This window comes from Myotis yumanensis, unplaced genomic scaffold (assembly GCF_028538775.1).
Source record: "Myotis yumanensis isolate MYYU_CA2020_CCGP unplaced genomic scaffold, mMyoYum1.0.hap1 SCAF_7, whole genome shotgun sequence".
NCBI classification, from domain to species: Eukaryota; Metazoa; Chordata; class Mammalia; order Chiroptera; family Vespertilionidae; genus Myotis; species Myotis yumanensis.
Window position 1 is genome coordinate 55,323,604 of NW_027223758.1, and position 15,173 is coordinate 55,338,776.

General features: G+C 36.8%; 1 protein-coding gene across 1 annotated transcript in view; it reads right to left on the minus strand.

The window, feature by feature from the left end:
* Positions 1-1,725: 1,725 nt before the first annotated feature.
* Positions 1,726-15,173, minus strand: part of MIB1 (MIB E3 ubiquitin protein ligase 1) — a 133,471-nt gene continuing 120,023 nt past the window's right edge. Inside the window, exons 19-21 of the mRNA XM_070420525.1 lie at positions 13,860-13,973; positions 12,315-12,415; positions 1,726-8,770 (exon numbers count right to left, since the gene is read on the minus strand). Of these exons, the coding sequence (XP_070276626.1) occupies positions 8,630-8,770; positions 12,315-12,415; positions 13,860-13,973 (356 nt within the window). The 3' untranslated portion in view covers positions 1,726-8,629. The remainder of the gene's footprint in view (positions 8,771-12,314; positions 12,416-13,859; positions 13,974-15,173) is intronic.

Sequence of the window (15,173 nt, forward strand, 5' to 3'; positions counted from 1 at the left end):
ACATGCTACTTCTGCTAATCTTGGTGGGTTTAATGAACCTCTCAATGAAATCATATCAGTTCTCTAAATCTACTGCTGAGAATATTTTCTCTACCTATAGAATATTTAGTAATACAGGCCCAAATTCCCATCTATCCCTGTGGTGGACAGAATAATGCCCTCTCCCCCCAAAAGATGGCCATGTCCTAATCCCTGGAATCTATGAATATATTACATTATGTTATGTTATGAATATGTTATGTGTTATGAATGTTATGGCACAAGAGAATAAAAATTGCAGGAATTAAGATTACTTGTCAACTAAAATTGAAATAAAGAGATACCTGGATTACCCAGTGGGCCTAATGCCTTCGGGGTGGAAAAGTGGAAGAGGCAATGTCAGTAATGCAATGTGAGATTCAATCACCCGACGCTGGCATTGATGGAAGGAGGCCAAGGAACATGGGCTGCCTCTAGAAACTAGAAAAGGCAAGGAAATGTCTTCTCCCCAAGAGCATCCAGAAAGGAACAGAGCCCTGACAATACCTTGATTTTAGCCCAGGGAGATTCACGTCAGACTCTGACCTTCAGGGCTGTAAGGTCATCAGTGTCTACTATTTTAAGCCACTATGTTCATAACAATGTTATAGCAGCAATACAAAATGAATAGGATACTCTTGTACTAAAACATACATATTAAGAGCATATAATCTTTCCGAACATCATTCTTTCTTCAGTGTGGTTTGATTACATGGTCAGTAATCAAAGGCTCTCTGATTTGATTGTTTTCCTATTAAATCAAAGTAAACTTCACCTTCAGGAGCTTTTTCCAAATTTTATGTAATGGGAAGAGAGAGGAAAGGAGGGTAATATTCTTAAATATATGAGAAATAATGATTATTTATATTGACTTGAAAATTGGCCTTTCAGAAAGCTGCCACATCTGAGAATGAAAGGACCTGGTCTGGTATAAAGGCACACCTAAAGCATGACATTTGGTTAGAGCAGCAATTTTTAACCTTTTTCATCTCATGGCACAAATTAATAAAATTCTGCTCCACACCAAAAAGTATGTTTGTTGCCAATCTGACGAAAAAACTAGGTATAATTTTGATTCATTCACACCGGATGGCTATTGTTGTGTTGGTTGTTGTCACTTTTTTATTTGACATTTAGGGATAAGAGGTCAGTCCCCTGACTAGTCAGGAATTGCATATGGCACCGGTTGAAAATCTCTGGATTAGAGCATTAGTGCACAGGCAGCATGGCCTAACAGTCCCATTGATATATCACCGTCTTAGCCATAGATGGTCTCTTTCCTGGTCTTGTCTTATACTTACAGGTGTATTTTTTTTTTTGTCCTTACCAATATACTAGTAAAAATGAGTTTATCAACTAGTTTTGTTATAAACGGAAAAACTAGTATTATAGAATTGTACACCTGAAACCTATATAAATTTAGGAACCAATGTCACCCCAATAAGTTCAGTAAAAAATAAAATAAAGGGAAAAACTACTAGCCGAATGATCATTCTTCAGCAATAAACGTATCTGAGATCATTTCTGGTGTTCTACTTTCACCAATGCACTTATTCTATCTCATAAATGCCCACACTGATCTGTAATACACCATTTACAAGTTTTCATTGTCAGTAAATTTGGGAAATTCCACACTATGAGACTAACAAACAAGTTTAACTTCTGTGAAGGATGAATAACTGTCAATGATGAGAAAATATATATAAGTCGGGTTTTCTACAATGGCTTTATTTTTAAAACTTAGACAGTTTCATTTAATAAAATATTGCCACAAAATATCTAATTATACAGCAACAGAAAAACAAAAATACAGTTAGAGGTTATCCAAAAATAAATTCACAATTTGAAGTTGAAATACATGTTTTTTCAAATAAACAATTTAAGATTGTTTCAGGCGGCTTTCCTCTTAAACGTCTGAGAGACACATGCTCAATCTTTTGAACTCAAACTAGACAACCTCTCAATAACTTCACAAGTAAGTGCTTCTATTAACGTGAGAAATAAAATAACCCTCAAACCATTCAATTACTAATCTAGTCACAAAATTTACTTGGCTACTCTTGAAAATGAAATCTGTATCTGAATTGTGAAGAGGAACAAACTCTTTATACAAAAAGTTGAGTCTTCCTAACTGATTTATTTCTATTAAATGATCCTATTCAAACTACTTTCACAATATATCTTAATCCTGAAAGAGTTCGAGGTGTTAAAATACGAAAAGCTTCTTTGGCCCTTTGGATAGAGGTACCTTATATGTAAACAACTGTAATGAGAGCCTTCTAGATGTGGACACTGTATCTTACTGAGTTGGAGATGTGTGTCCTTGTTTCTGAAAGACATAGAAATTTATTTCCTTATAATAAAAGAGTTGATATACCGAGATTTGTTTTCAAATGCCTTATCAAAATTCATGTATATGTCTATAAAGAATAGGTTCAAAAGATCAGAGGAAAGCATTCCATAATGATATTACATCATAGGTTTTATTAATGGTAAATGTTTGCATTTATTTTTAAAAGCTTAGCTCTTGCTAAGCACTTTTAAAAAAAAAAAAAAAGCTAATAAGCAAAGAATCATTTGCTATACAAAAACTATATTCACAAACAAGACTTTAAATTTAATCAAGTGAAAGCTAAAAACCACTGGAAAAAATACAAAACAAAACTCTGCTGAGTCAATTCAATTGCTTTCTATCACTGAATATACAGTATTTAGGATGATACAAGCATACTGAACTTAAAAAGTAATTTTGTGGATTCAATCTAAGCAAGACTGGCAGTAAGACTAGCATAATGACAAGCAATTCCTGATTTCCACTCCCACCCACAAAATTTCTTCAAACTGAATCACTTGAACAAAAGGTCTCTTTTTCATTTGAGAGGAAGACCATCTGTGTTTACCAAACAGATCCTCATTTCATATTACAATGGAAAACTGAGCCCTAGCTCCTCTTCCCAGAGGCTATTATACATGGCTTTACATAATGACCTAACATAGAATTGCTCTTTTAGTAACAGTGTCCTGGCCATAAACAATCAGTTAAAAAAAAATAAAATAAAAAACCTATCAAGTGCAAATCTAGAAGACTTCCTTTAAAGAATTACCCAAACCTAGCACACATACAGTATCGCTATTACACAAGCTTAAGCAATACAACTTATAAACATGTGTAGGATAATACACACACACTATGCCTTCTATAAAGTTTTAGTAGTGTTGCCAAGTTAATAATTCTTTCAAGGCACTGAAGAATTGTGTAGATGAATTTTCCAAAATATAATTACCAATTGCTTCAACTGTTAAAAAGCCCTGAGTCAGAACTTTCAATAGCTTCCTGAAATTATAGATTTCAGCCAAAATAGCACATTTATTTACTTTATAGAAAATTACAAGATCAATTTTGCTTTTTGGAGGAAAGAAGTCATGTTTATGAAACAAAATCAAATAGACTATAAGGAAAAGTAAGCTACTGGCAGTATTATCTTTCTTACACATTTTAGACATGTCAATTCAACTTGTAGTTATGGATTTAGGTACCAAATTGACGTGGCAAGTCACCTTTCCTGTACCTGTTGCTTAAATCCTCAACCAAAAATTTCAATTTTAACCTCGGGTTTCCATCTCCTCCTTAGTCACAAATATGAATAAATGCTGGAAAAAATAATATTCTGATAGAAAAGGAGGTAGAAAATGCTAATGTAGCAACTTACAATTTTAACTCAGCACCTCCACTATCTAGTTCATATTTTAATACTCATTTCACCTACTGTTAACCATTTTTCAGTAAACTGAGGCTCAATCTAAAGGAGTCCCCCTCACTGTAGCAAAGCAATGTACACATGAGACAGCACTGAATAGTTTTTCCTCAAATTTAATGTTTTAAAGAAGTACAACTGTAATTACTAATACTATTATAGTTTTATATATATGTTAAAGTTCCAAGGCTATATATGACTACCAAGTAATATCAGTAAACATTCCTATCATAATAGTCAAGCAAATAAAATTGCTTTTTTGAGAGAAAAAAAATATTTGAAAGTTACATGTAGACTTAAAGACAACTTACATTTTTCAACAAGGCACACATAATTGTGAAAACCTTTTACCTTCCCAATTTAGTACAAGTTCAAAGCTTAACTAATTCTAATGTTTAAAATGTGTTTCTTTCCTCTGGTTCAAAATGAACTCACAAACCCTTCCAATTAACAGACTTTTAAAACCTACTCAATTATGACTGATGATAATTGTAGGGGTGGGGGAAGAAGTTCTGTCATCCCCCAAATTTTAGAAACTTGATGTTTACCATGACTTTAGATCTTGCAAACACTAACAATTAAGATAATTCAGGCATTTATTTTTATATTTAATCAAAATTCTACTCTATTTGGGGGAGAAGAAGAAGGAGTTTGTGGTTTAATGGGTATAGCGTGTCACTTTTTCAAGATGTGATTGTTTCACAACAATCTGAATTTACTTAACACTAGTGAACTGTACTCTAGAAAATGGTTAAGATGGTAAATTTCATGTTATGTTTTACCATAAAAGAAATGCAAAAACTTCTATTCCAAAGTTCAATTTTTTTTTTCAAAGAGGAGTGTAAGAGATCTTTTTTCTTTTAAATATATTTTATTGATTTTTTACAGAGAGGAAGGGAGAGGGATAGAGAGTTAGAAACATCGATGAGAGAGCAACATCGATCAGCTGCCTACTGCACACCCCGCACTGGGGATGTGCCCACAACCAAGGTACATGCCCTTGACTGGAATCGAACCTGGGACCTTTCAGTCCGCTGGCCGACGCTCTAGCCAAAGCAGTCAGGGCCCAAAGTTCAATTTTTACACAAATTATTACTATAAAATACTTTAGACATTCCAAGAAGATAAGTGCTTTTCCTTTTGGATTTTTTTTTTTAAGCAAGCTGTATCAAAGCCTATAATTTCCAAAGCAATTGTCAATTAAACTACACTGGAAACTGGTTGAAAGGCCCTTTCTATTATCCAATTAAATGCACTCTCTCCACTTACTGCTTTGATAAAATCTACATGATCCCCTTTTCCCTCTAATTCAAACACTTGACATTTTTTTTTTTACTTTGGCAACACCCTACTGTTTTCCCTATCCTACCCCCTCACTAAGTCTCTTAGTTCATAAATTTAACTAATTCCTAGTCCAAAAGGGTCCAAAATTGATAATAAACAAAAACGGCAATTGGGCAACACAGACTAGAGAGTATATTTCTATCATGTAAAAATGAAGCAAGCTTTGAAATTTGAATTGGATAAATCTTAAGCAACATGCATTTCAATATGCTAGAATAGTCTTACAGGCTAAAGCCATCAAATATATAAATTTAAGAATTATTTCAACATTATCAATTAATTTTATGCCTCAGCAGCTAGCTGGCCAATTTGCAATGTTTAAAATTTATTTTTTATTTTTTTTTTTATTTTTTTTTTAGATTTAAAATGGCTCACTAGTTTATTTTTGTACGGGAAGGATTTTGAATGGACAACTTGCTCTGGTTCAGTTTGCTAGAGAGTTCGCAATGTTTAAAATTAATAACCAAGCATAATTTGGCCAGCTAAACTAAACACTTGTCTAATATATTCCTATGCTAACACAAAATGATCTTTTCTTGAAAAACGATCTTGCTCCCAACAAAATTAAGTATGTTTATAGTATAGTATAAGCAGTAACAATGTTAAATTATGTGAAGAAAAACAATTGGAATAGCACCACCATCTGGTAAGTTGTATGTTTTGGGTAACAAAGCTGACAATCTTAGAAGAGTAAGAGAAAATGTTGTAGGAGTGAGGGAGTAGAGAGAATCCAAATACTACTTGATAACTCTTATAAAACATTAGAAAATGCTATCAATACCTTTGGATCCCTCTTTGTCTACAGATTACTTCAAATATATGACTGCATGATAAATTCTGTATGTGCTAAGGTGCTGACCATTTTTTTCAATGTTGTGTATCTAGCCCCTGAAGCCCAATATATTTTTTAATGAATGGATATTAGTTTTGTTTTGTTTTAAATGATTCCAGGAAAAGTAAAACCTCTTTGAGGTGTAAGATGAAGAGATGGTAATGAGAAGGAAACGCACCTAACTGGGAAAGTACTGCTAAGCGACATATACAATAAGAGGTAGCAGTTTCACAGTTAGAGGAAAGTCACGTAAGTTCCTATTCTCTCTCACGATCCCCAAATAAATTTAAAATAATTTTTCAGGTGGTTGAAAATGTGACTAGAGAAACATTTTCTATTCGTTAAGTAAATTTCAAAGTGGTACAAATACAGAAAATCACAAGTGCATAGCACTATAATTATAGTGACTACCTTTTATAATAGTTTATGTTATTATATTTTTAATATGATGGAAATAAATCTGGAAGATGAAATTGCCTCTTAGGAATATAAGTTTTAGCACTGCAGCTCAGAAGACAAATAAAAAGGATTTAAATAGAGCTCTAGACCATAAAATCCTCTGGTTGGCCAAACTATGCGTGAGTCAGCCAGGTGTTCCCTCTTACCAGCAGATCTACTGGAAAAGAGATGGGCGGCCTAGGGGATGGAAGAAAAGGAAAATCCTGACTTACACTGTCTTCAAATCTAAAAGAGCATAGTTTGTCTCGTTAGGTGAACATCATCAGTCAGATGTTTTATCATTTTATAACTTCAAAATATGGCTTGAAAACAGCCTCAGTGGCCCTTTATTAGATAACTGAGTAGAGTCAATAAATTTTCAAATGTAAATTTATAAAAATTTTACCATTCTGAATGATGTTACTCAGCTAAACACAGATATGGAGTTACCAAGACTATAACATCAGCCAGCAAAGCTCACCATTGTTTTCTCCAGCACTTGCAATGGCAGAAGCCATTAAGTAGTCAGAATCATGATGCTCTGAGGGCTAGAGACTTTATACTTTCAAAGTTAGTTGTTGTAGCAGAAAAAAATGATGTAAGAATCAGATTCAGAGGAAGAAAAAACTACCAAAAAGATAACTATCCTTAGGAGTAAGCTTATACACAGTATTTAGTAGACACTATTGTAAACAGCTGGTATCTTAATAATCTAGCAGCAATGAACCCCAAAACTCTTATTTATGTGTATACACATCCTAGATAAGATTACTCATTGAAAGAAGAGAAAATTATTAGATGCTCTAAAGTCAAAGTTTAAGTTTTAAAAATTTACGGGTAATTGGACATATTTCTGTAAATGTCCTAGTTACTCTTTGTAAAGTATTTATTTTTAGGTTATTTACTATGTCTTGGGTATTGTTGGCAATTTAAATAATGTCCTTGTCTGTAGGTAAAAAGAGAGACTGTTTTCTTTATAGGAAGCCTCACTATCTGAGAGAGAATGGAAGCAAGGCCTAGAATCAGTATCACTGTCAGAATTAACAGATACGGAGAAGAAGAACTGCTGCCTTTGGGCAATGCATTATCCTTCTCGGATCACTAGGGTATTGCTGTTGAGTATGTTAGAAAGGCTGAATCGAACTTCAGAGACCAATCAGGGTATTATTGTTTCACTGGACAGATCAAGCCTGGATAAGTAACCACAAGGAAAACTGAGGTATACTTTTCACAGGCATTTTTTAAAAGGCTAACTGAACAGAACAGTATATAAATTAACATAAGAAAGGCAATCATTAACAGCAGTTAATAGATACTCTCTGACTGAATAATTTTCCTCCCTACAGTTCCCCACTATAATTTTTCCTTTTCATGTCTACCCATCATTTTGACACTGGCAACTGAATTCAAGTTTCCTTTTCCCTTTAAATCTAGAAAAATAAGCTAAATGCAAAGCCATTATTCTCTCATTCTATGCTTCCATTTACTCTAAGGCAGCGGTTCTCAACCTATGGGTCGCAACCCCTTTGGGGGTCGAACGACCCTTTCACAGGGGTCGCCTAAGACCATCCTGCATATCAGATATTTACATTACGATTCGTTAACAGTAGCAAAATTAGTTATGAAGTAGCAACGACAATAATTTTATGGTTGGGGGTCACCATATGAGGAACTGTATTTAAAGGGCCAGAAGGTTAAGAACCACTGCTCTAAGGATTCAGAAACAATCATTTGGATAACTTTGTTACCTTAAAAAAAATTCACTCTTTTATATTCCCCGTATGTGACAGAATAGTTTGACTTGCCCCTTTCATTTGATGCATAACTTTTCTGAGTACCTGTGTCAACTCACTGTATCAAATTATGATAAACTGAAGGCTAGGATATTATAACAAAATGTATCTTCTCAGGTCTAACAAATTTATAACAGAAGATCTTTAAAGGATTTTTCCTCCTTCATAGATTTTCCCCTCAGCCAATAATGAATTATCTATGAAGTACATGGATTTGATGTTTCAAATTAAAATTAAAATAAAAACATAAAAACAAACAAAAAAAGACACACGACTTCAAACACTGTTTTGTAGAGTTATTTTGTTCTGGTACATTTACAGTTTAATTATACTCTAGTAAAGAAACTATAATATTCAAAATTAATTCATTAGAACCTCCAACTAGTTTAAAGGCTTACTAAGATCTCATGACCAAATACCTTAGCTAACAAAACACACTGAGTTTCTTGTTAATACAAAAGAATCCTTCGTTCAATAGCCTTGCGACAGATTGGACATTCACTCATTCGGTCTCCACAGAGTTGGCACGTTCCATGGCCACAGAGGAAAATCATATTCTTTAGACGATCCAAACACACTGGGCACATTGTCTGGATAGGAGATAATAAATAAAATAATAAATGCTGAGACATTTTATATTTTGAAAGTGTAGCATGTGACAACTCTGTAACATCATTGTCTTTTGTTTTAAATAATCTTTTGTTGCTTAGAATTTTTTTTAACTTAAAAAAAATTATTTTTAATTGAATGCCCAGCAGGAGAATTTGTGGCCGGTCAACCTTTTTCCATATGTCCAATCTCCATATGGCTGCTAGTGAAGATTTAAAATAAAAGAGGAGAGAGTTATTCAGATGCTTTCTCTTGGTAACCCTGAAGAGGTCCTGAAAAAAAAAATCCCATCATTCCTCAGAAAATGAATTGTGTCTTAGTGTTTAAATACTTTAATGATGAAACATGGTAATAAAGATAATTTAAGGAAGAAACTTCTTTGAATGGTAAACTCTGGATAAAGGTAGAGCTGAGTTATTCTTTTAGGATCCTTACAGGGTATCATTATTTATTATAAAAAGAATTTTAATTCACAATCTTATCTAATAAGAGAAACATGCAAATTGACCGTACCTCCGCTACACCCACAAGCCATGCCCACCGGCCAATCAGGAGCAAGTATGCAAATAAAACCAACCAAGATGGCAGCGGCCACGGAGCTGGAGTGAACAGGAGGCTTGGGTTGCCCCCGGCGACGAAGGAAGCCAAGCTTCCCGCCTGCCCTGGCCAGCTGTGAGCTCCGCTCAAGGCTACAAAGTTTCAATTATAGAAGATAAATAAATCCCAGATACCTGCTTCCAGCCGCTGTGGCCTCAGATCAAGGAGGGTCTGGGAGCCTGGGTTGCCCGGGACCGTGGCCAGCCAGCAAACAGCCATCAACCACTCACCCAGGCTGGCCAGGCACCCCAATGGGGACCCCCACCCTGAAGGGGGTGTGGCCAGCTTGAAAACAGCCCTCAGCCCCTCACCCAGGCTGGCCACACCCCCCCCAACAGGGACCCTCACCCCATGAGGGTGTGGCCGGCCTGCAAACCACCACAGGCCCCTCGCCCAGGCCGCCCCATGCCCCAAAGGAACCCCCACCCTGATCCGGGACACCCTTCAGGGCAAACCAGCTGGCCCCCACCCATGCACCAGGCCTCTATCTATACTAATAAAAGGGTAATATGCTAATTAGACTGGGAGACCTTCCAGGAGACCTTCCGGACGTTCTTCTGGACAAAGCCATGGTGATGGGGCCAAGGTAGAGGCGGTTAGAGGGGAGGGCAGTTGTGGGTAATCAAGCTGGTGGGGGGGCAGGGCCATTTGGGGTAAGCAGACCAGCAGGGGGGCCAGTTGGGGGCAAGCAGGCCATCAGTGGGGGTCAGTTGGAGGTGATCAGGACAGCAGGGGGGGCAGTTTGGAGTGAGCAGGCCAGCAGGGGGGCAGTTGGGAGCAAGCAGGCCAGTGGGGAGGGAAGGTGGGGGCGAGCAGGCCAGCAGGGGAGGCAGTTGGGGGTGATCAGGCTGGCGGGGGGGGGGGGGGGGCATTTGGGGGCAAGCAGGCCGGCAGGCAGAGTGGTTAGGGGCAATCAGGCAGGCAGGCAGGTGAGCGGTTAGGAGCCAGCAGTCCTGGATTGCGAGAGGGATATCCAACTGCCAGTTTAGGCCCGATCCCTGTAAGCCAGCAGTAGGACATCCTTCGAGGGGTCCCAGATTGGAGAGGGTGCAGGCCGAGCTGAGGAACACCCCCTCCCCCGTGCACAAATTTCGTGCACTAGGCCACTAGTTAGGAGATAAAATGCTTTTCCCCAGAAGGTGTATTCAAAAACCAGTTTTAAGTATCTAAGGAAAAAGAACTGAGATTCTAAGGAGCTTCAAAATTTTTAAATCATTTTATTTTATACTAGAATGAGCTAAATATGTTCCTACTTTAATATTCCTACATTAAGAACTTATAAATCCATATTTATCTTTACGTGCTACTATATAACAAGTATTACTAGGTGTTGGATTTCAGAAGAAAAATTGACCCAATCATAGAGTTTTCATCTTTTCAGCTGGGTGTTTTAATTCCTAATAAACATATACAGTTAGTTCTAAATTAGTTATCACAGGGGTCATTAGTTATCCTGGGTTACTCTCTATTAACTATGTTATATTCTTACAAATTCAGACAGAAAAGACAAGTGCTAACTCTAACAACTGCATGGCAACAATGATGTAATTGTCTAAAGAAATAATAGCTCAATCCTTTGAATTAAATCAGATGTAATTGCTGGGTCAAATAGCAAGGTTGGGGAGGAGAAAGACTTTCTTACCTATCCCTACAAGTTTTAGCTATTCTTTTCTTATTTTATTGTTGCTTTTACTAAATATTGGGTAGATATAAGAGCATTTCTGTTTGTATGTATCTATAATAATAAAAGCATAACATGCAAATCGACCCAAAGGCCGAAGAGCAGAACGACTGTCCTTCCAGACTACCTTCCGGACAAAGCCGGGGCTGCGAGGGCCAAGGCAGCCAGGGCTGCGAAGGCCTCCTCTTGCAGGCCTCTAGTAACATATAAAGAACAGTATGACCACCATGCAGTTTAAAACATAAAAGACTACCTTTTATTTTGAAGCCCTTCCACACATCCTCTCCAATCCTTTCTATCTACTCCTCACTGATAACTATTCTGAATTTTACATTTATCTTTCCCTTGTTTCTCATTATGGTGTGTGTATTTTGGAAGTATACCATCTATACATAAATGTACACAGCTCATAAATGTACAGTTTTTTGTTTTTTAATTATATTTTTATTGATTTCAGAAAGGAAAGGAGAGGGAGAGAGAGATAGAAACATCAATGATGAGAGAGAATCATTAATTGGCTGCCTCCTACACGCCCCACACCAGGGACCAATCCCACAACCTGGGGCATGTGTCTTGACTGGGAATCGAACCGTGACTTCCTGGTTCATAGGTCGATGCTCAAACACTGAGACACACCGGCCAGGCATAAGTGAACAGTTTAATGAAAGTTCACAAACTCATAAAATGCATGTAATTAATAGTTAAATCAAGAAGTGGAGTATCAGTCCTCTAGAAATTTCTTTCATGCCTCCTCCCAGACATCCCAGGCAAGAAAACCACTACCCTTGATTTTAAACACCATCTGAATGATTATCTTTCCAAGTTTACATCCCCAAACATATTTTGTTTAGTTTTATTAGATAAATGACAAATTTCCCCGTGTTTTTACTAACTGACATTCCTGCCAGCATTGTGAGTTATGGCTGCTACATATTCTGCCTAAACACACTGACAGTTTTTAACACTAAGTTTTTCCCACAGTCTGGTAAGTGGCAAAAGGTACCTCATAGTGGTTTTAATTTTTATTTATTACTAATGTGGTTTAGCATTTTTTCATGTTTATGGTCATTTGTGTGTTTCCTATTTTGGAAATCTTTCAACCAGATTTTACCTGCTGCAAATATTCAAATACTACAAGTGATACATTAATATGAGCCATTCCTATTATAGGAAACACTAGTAGTTTTATAGAAAAATATGAAATGCCACTCTCAGAATCATTTTTACCATGCAGAAAGCCTTATTACCTGCTCCTTAATGTCCTGCAACTGCTGCTGCAACTTCTGCACATCTGCGTTGACATTTGTATTATCTTTGTCCTTTTGTAACACTGGGATATTTCCACTTGCTATAATAGAGATTAAAAAAAATCTAATGTTATGACTGTTTTGAGACAATAATGATTTTTTATTTCTAAAATTATTACTGTTTTATTAAAAAACACAAGACTATGCCCTAACCGGTTTGGCTCAGTGGATAGAGCGTCAGCCTGCGGACTGAAGGGTCCCAGGTTCGATTCCAGTCAAGGGCATGTACCTTAGTTGTAGGCACATCCCCAGTAGGGGGTGTGCAGGAGGCAGCTGATCAATGTTTCTCTCTCATCGATGTTTCTAACTCTCTATCCCTTCCTCTCTGTAAAAAAAATCAATAAAATATATTTAAAAAACAAAACAAAAAAACAAGACTATTATTAGAATCCTCTTTAAATATTGTTTTTACATGTGGACAACAGATCAGTAGTAATATTCATGTTATACTCCCTCACTTAAAATTTTCAAAAAGAAATAGGTTTATACATTAATTTCAGATTTTATTTAACACAGCTAACCCAGACTTTTGGGTTTTTCAAGGCTCTACTTGCTTCCTTTGACAAGTTCACAAGTACATTTTATACTTACTTTCCCTGTTCCTGCCCTGTATGAACCCAAGAAGACAAAACCCAAGAAGACAAGCAATTATTTTAGACAATTCTGGCAGCAAGCCACCTTTCCTTTATTCCCAACTCTACTTGTTAGTGATCTGAGATGAGGAACTCCATGAAAGAAGGGCCATGATCAGTGGCCTACTAAATGGAGGGACATTTTTTATTTCACTTTTCCTGCTCTCTAGATTCTTGGTCTTTTACTCTAGTTAATCTATTCCTGGGATTATATTCTGCTCTACTGGTGATAAAGACAAAAGCCCTGGTACACTAATGTTTTCCTCATCTGTACACAGACCAAAGAAATCAAAGACACCAGCCAACTTACAGTAGTGCAAAGATGAAAAACATTTTTACATAGACATACTATTGAAAAGGTTAAAAGTAAATAATTTACTTTTCATCTCTCCACTTGTTCACTAGAATATTCTTCAGTTTATCTACAGTTACGCTGTCCAAATTATTATTATTACAAAAAATACTCAAATACTCTAGGTAAACCTGCTAGATATAGGAATGAGGTTAATACTTTAGTACACTAAAAAAAAATAATTTGTAATATGATGATCCCCCAAGATACACTAAACTTCATCTTTAAAATAGCAAATTTTCTTTAAGCAAGCATACAATAATAATCTTTATATTACAGATGAAGGTGTCTTAAAAGACTAATGTTTAAAGTTCTACAATCATATCGCAAGCTAGAAAATGTTCAGGTTTCTAGTAGTGTAACAAGAGCAAAACCCTACCTGTTCCTCTGTAAATTTGAGTCATATACTCTATGTTTTACAAGACCACAGTGTTCTATACATGAGAAGATATGTTCAGGGAAGTCCCAACAAGACGGATAATGCGTAAGAAATCCACTTACAGATATCATCAGTGGTATCTTCTGAACTTTTACCTCCACAACACATAATAAAAGGCACTCTTCGCTCAACCACTGCCCGACACTGCACACACTTTTTCATCAGGTTAGCACAGTCTGGAAAATAACAACAGGACACTTCTTACAAAAAGAGAACATGAATAAGAAGAGGGTTGCCTTTCTCTGCTCATTCTTATAATTTTAACACTGAGATAAAACACATCCTGCAGGCCAAACCCAACCAGTAGACTATTTTTGTAAATAAAGTTTTAATGGAAAATAGTCCAACCCTTTCATCAACATAGCCTATGGCTGCTTTGGCACTAAAATGGCAGAGTTGGGTAGTTGAAAACAGAAACTACACAGCCCACAAATCAAAAATATTTATCATTTAACCTTTTGCAGAAAAAAATTTGCTAACTTCTGCACTATGAAAACTTAAATAGCTTGAGCTCTTGTAACTTAAAACAGTTTTCTTGACATAGAGGTTAAATTAAGAATGACTAAGAAGGCCAAAAATTATAACCCCAAATATTGCTGTGGGTGGCTCGGTATTGGGTAAATTATGCAAGAAAAGCAATATTAAGGTGAAGACAAATAAAGATGTGCTAATTTTATATGTGAGAAAGGACTAGACCAGCGGTTCTCAACCTGTGGGTTGTCAACCTGTGGGTCGCGACCCCTTTGGGGTTCGAACGACCCTTTCACAGGGGTCGCCTAAGACCATCGGAAAACACATATATTGAAAGGACGAGGACTATGCCCTCCATCTTACCCTGGGACCTCCATTTTTGGGCAGCCATGTGCTCAGCAAGGCTTCTTCCCGGAAGCCCAAGCCTCTGCTAGCCACACCCAGGACTTCTTTAAACTAACCAATGACAATCAAGGGAAGTGCGCGCCATAGATACGACCACATCCTGTGTAACGAGATACCAACTTGCACCTGGCCAATCGGCAGGGCCCACAGTCCTCTCTCCTCCCCTTACTATAAAACCTCTCTCCCACAGGGCTGGCCCTCTCTCTGCCACTTGCTGCTGCGTCAGTAAGGAGGGTAGGGGAGCCAAGCCCGGGTTTGAATAAAAGACTCTCTGCTTTTGCATCGGACTCAGCTGGCTCCCTGGTGTGGTCTCTTGGGGATCCTGAAATCTGGGCATAACAACATAATTACATATTGTTTTTGTGATTAATCACTATGCTTTAATTATGTTCAATTTGTAACAATGAAAATACATCCTGCATATCCAATATTTACATTACGATTCATAACAGTAGCAAAATTACAGTTATGAAGTAGCAACGAAAATAATTTTATGGTTG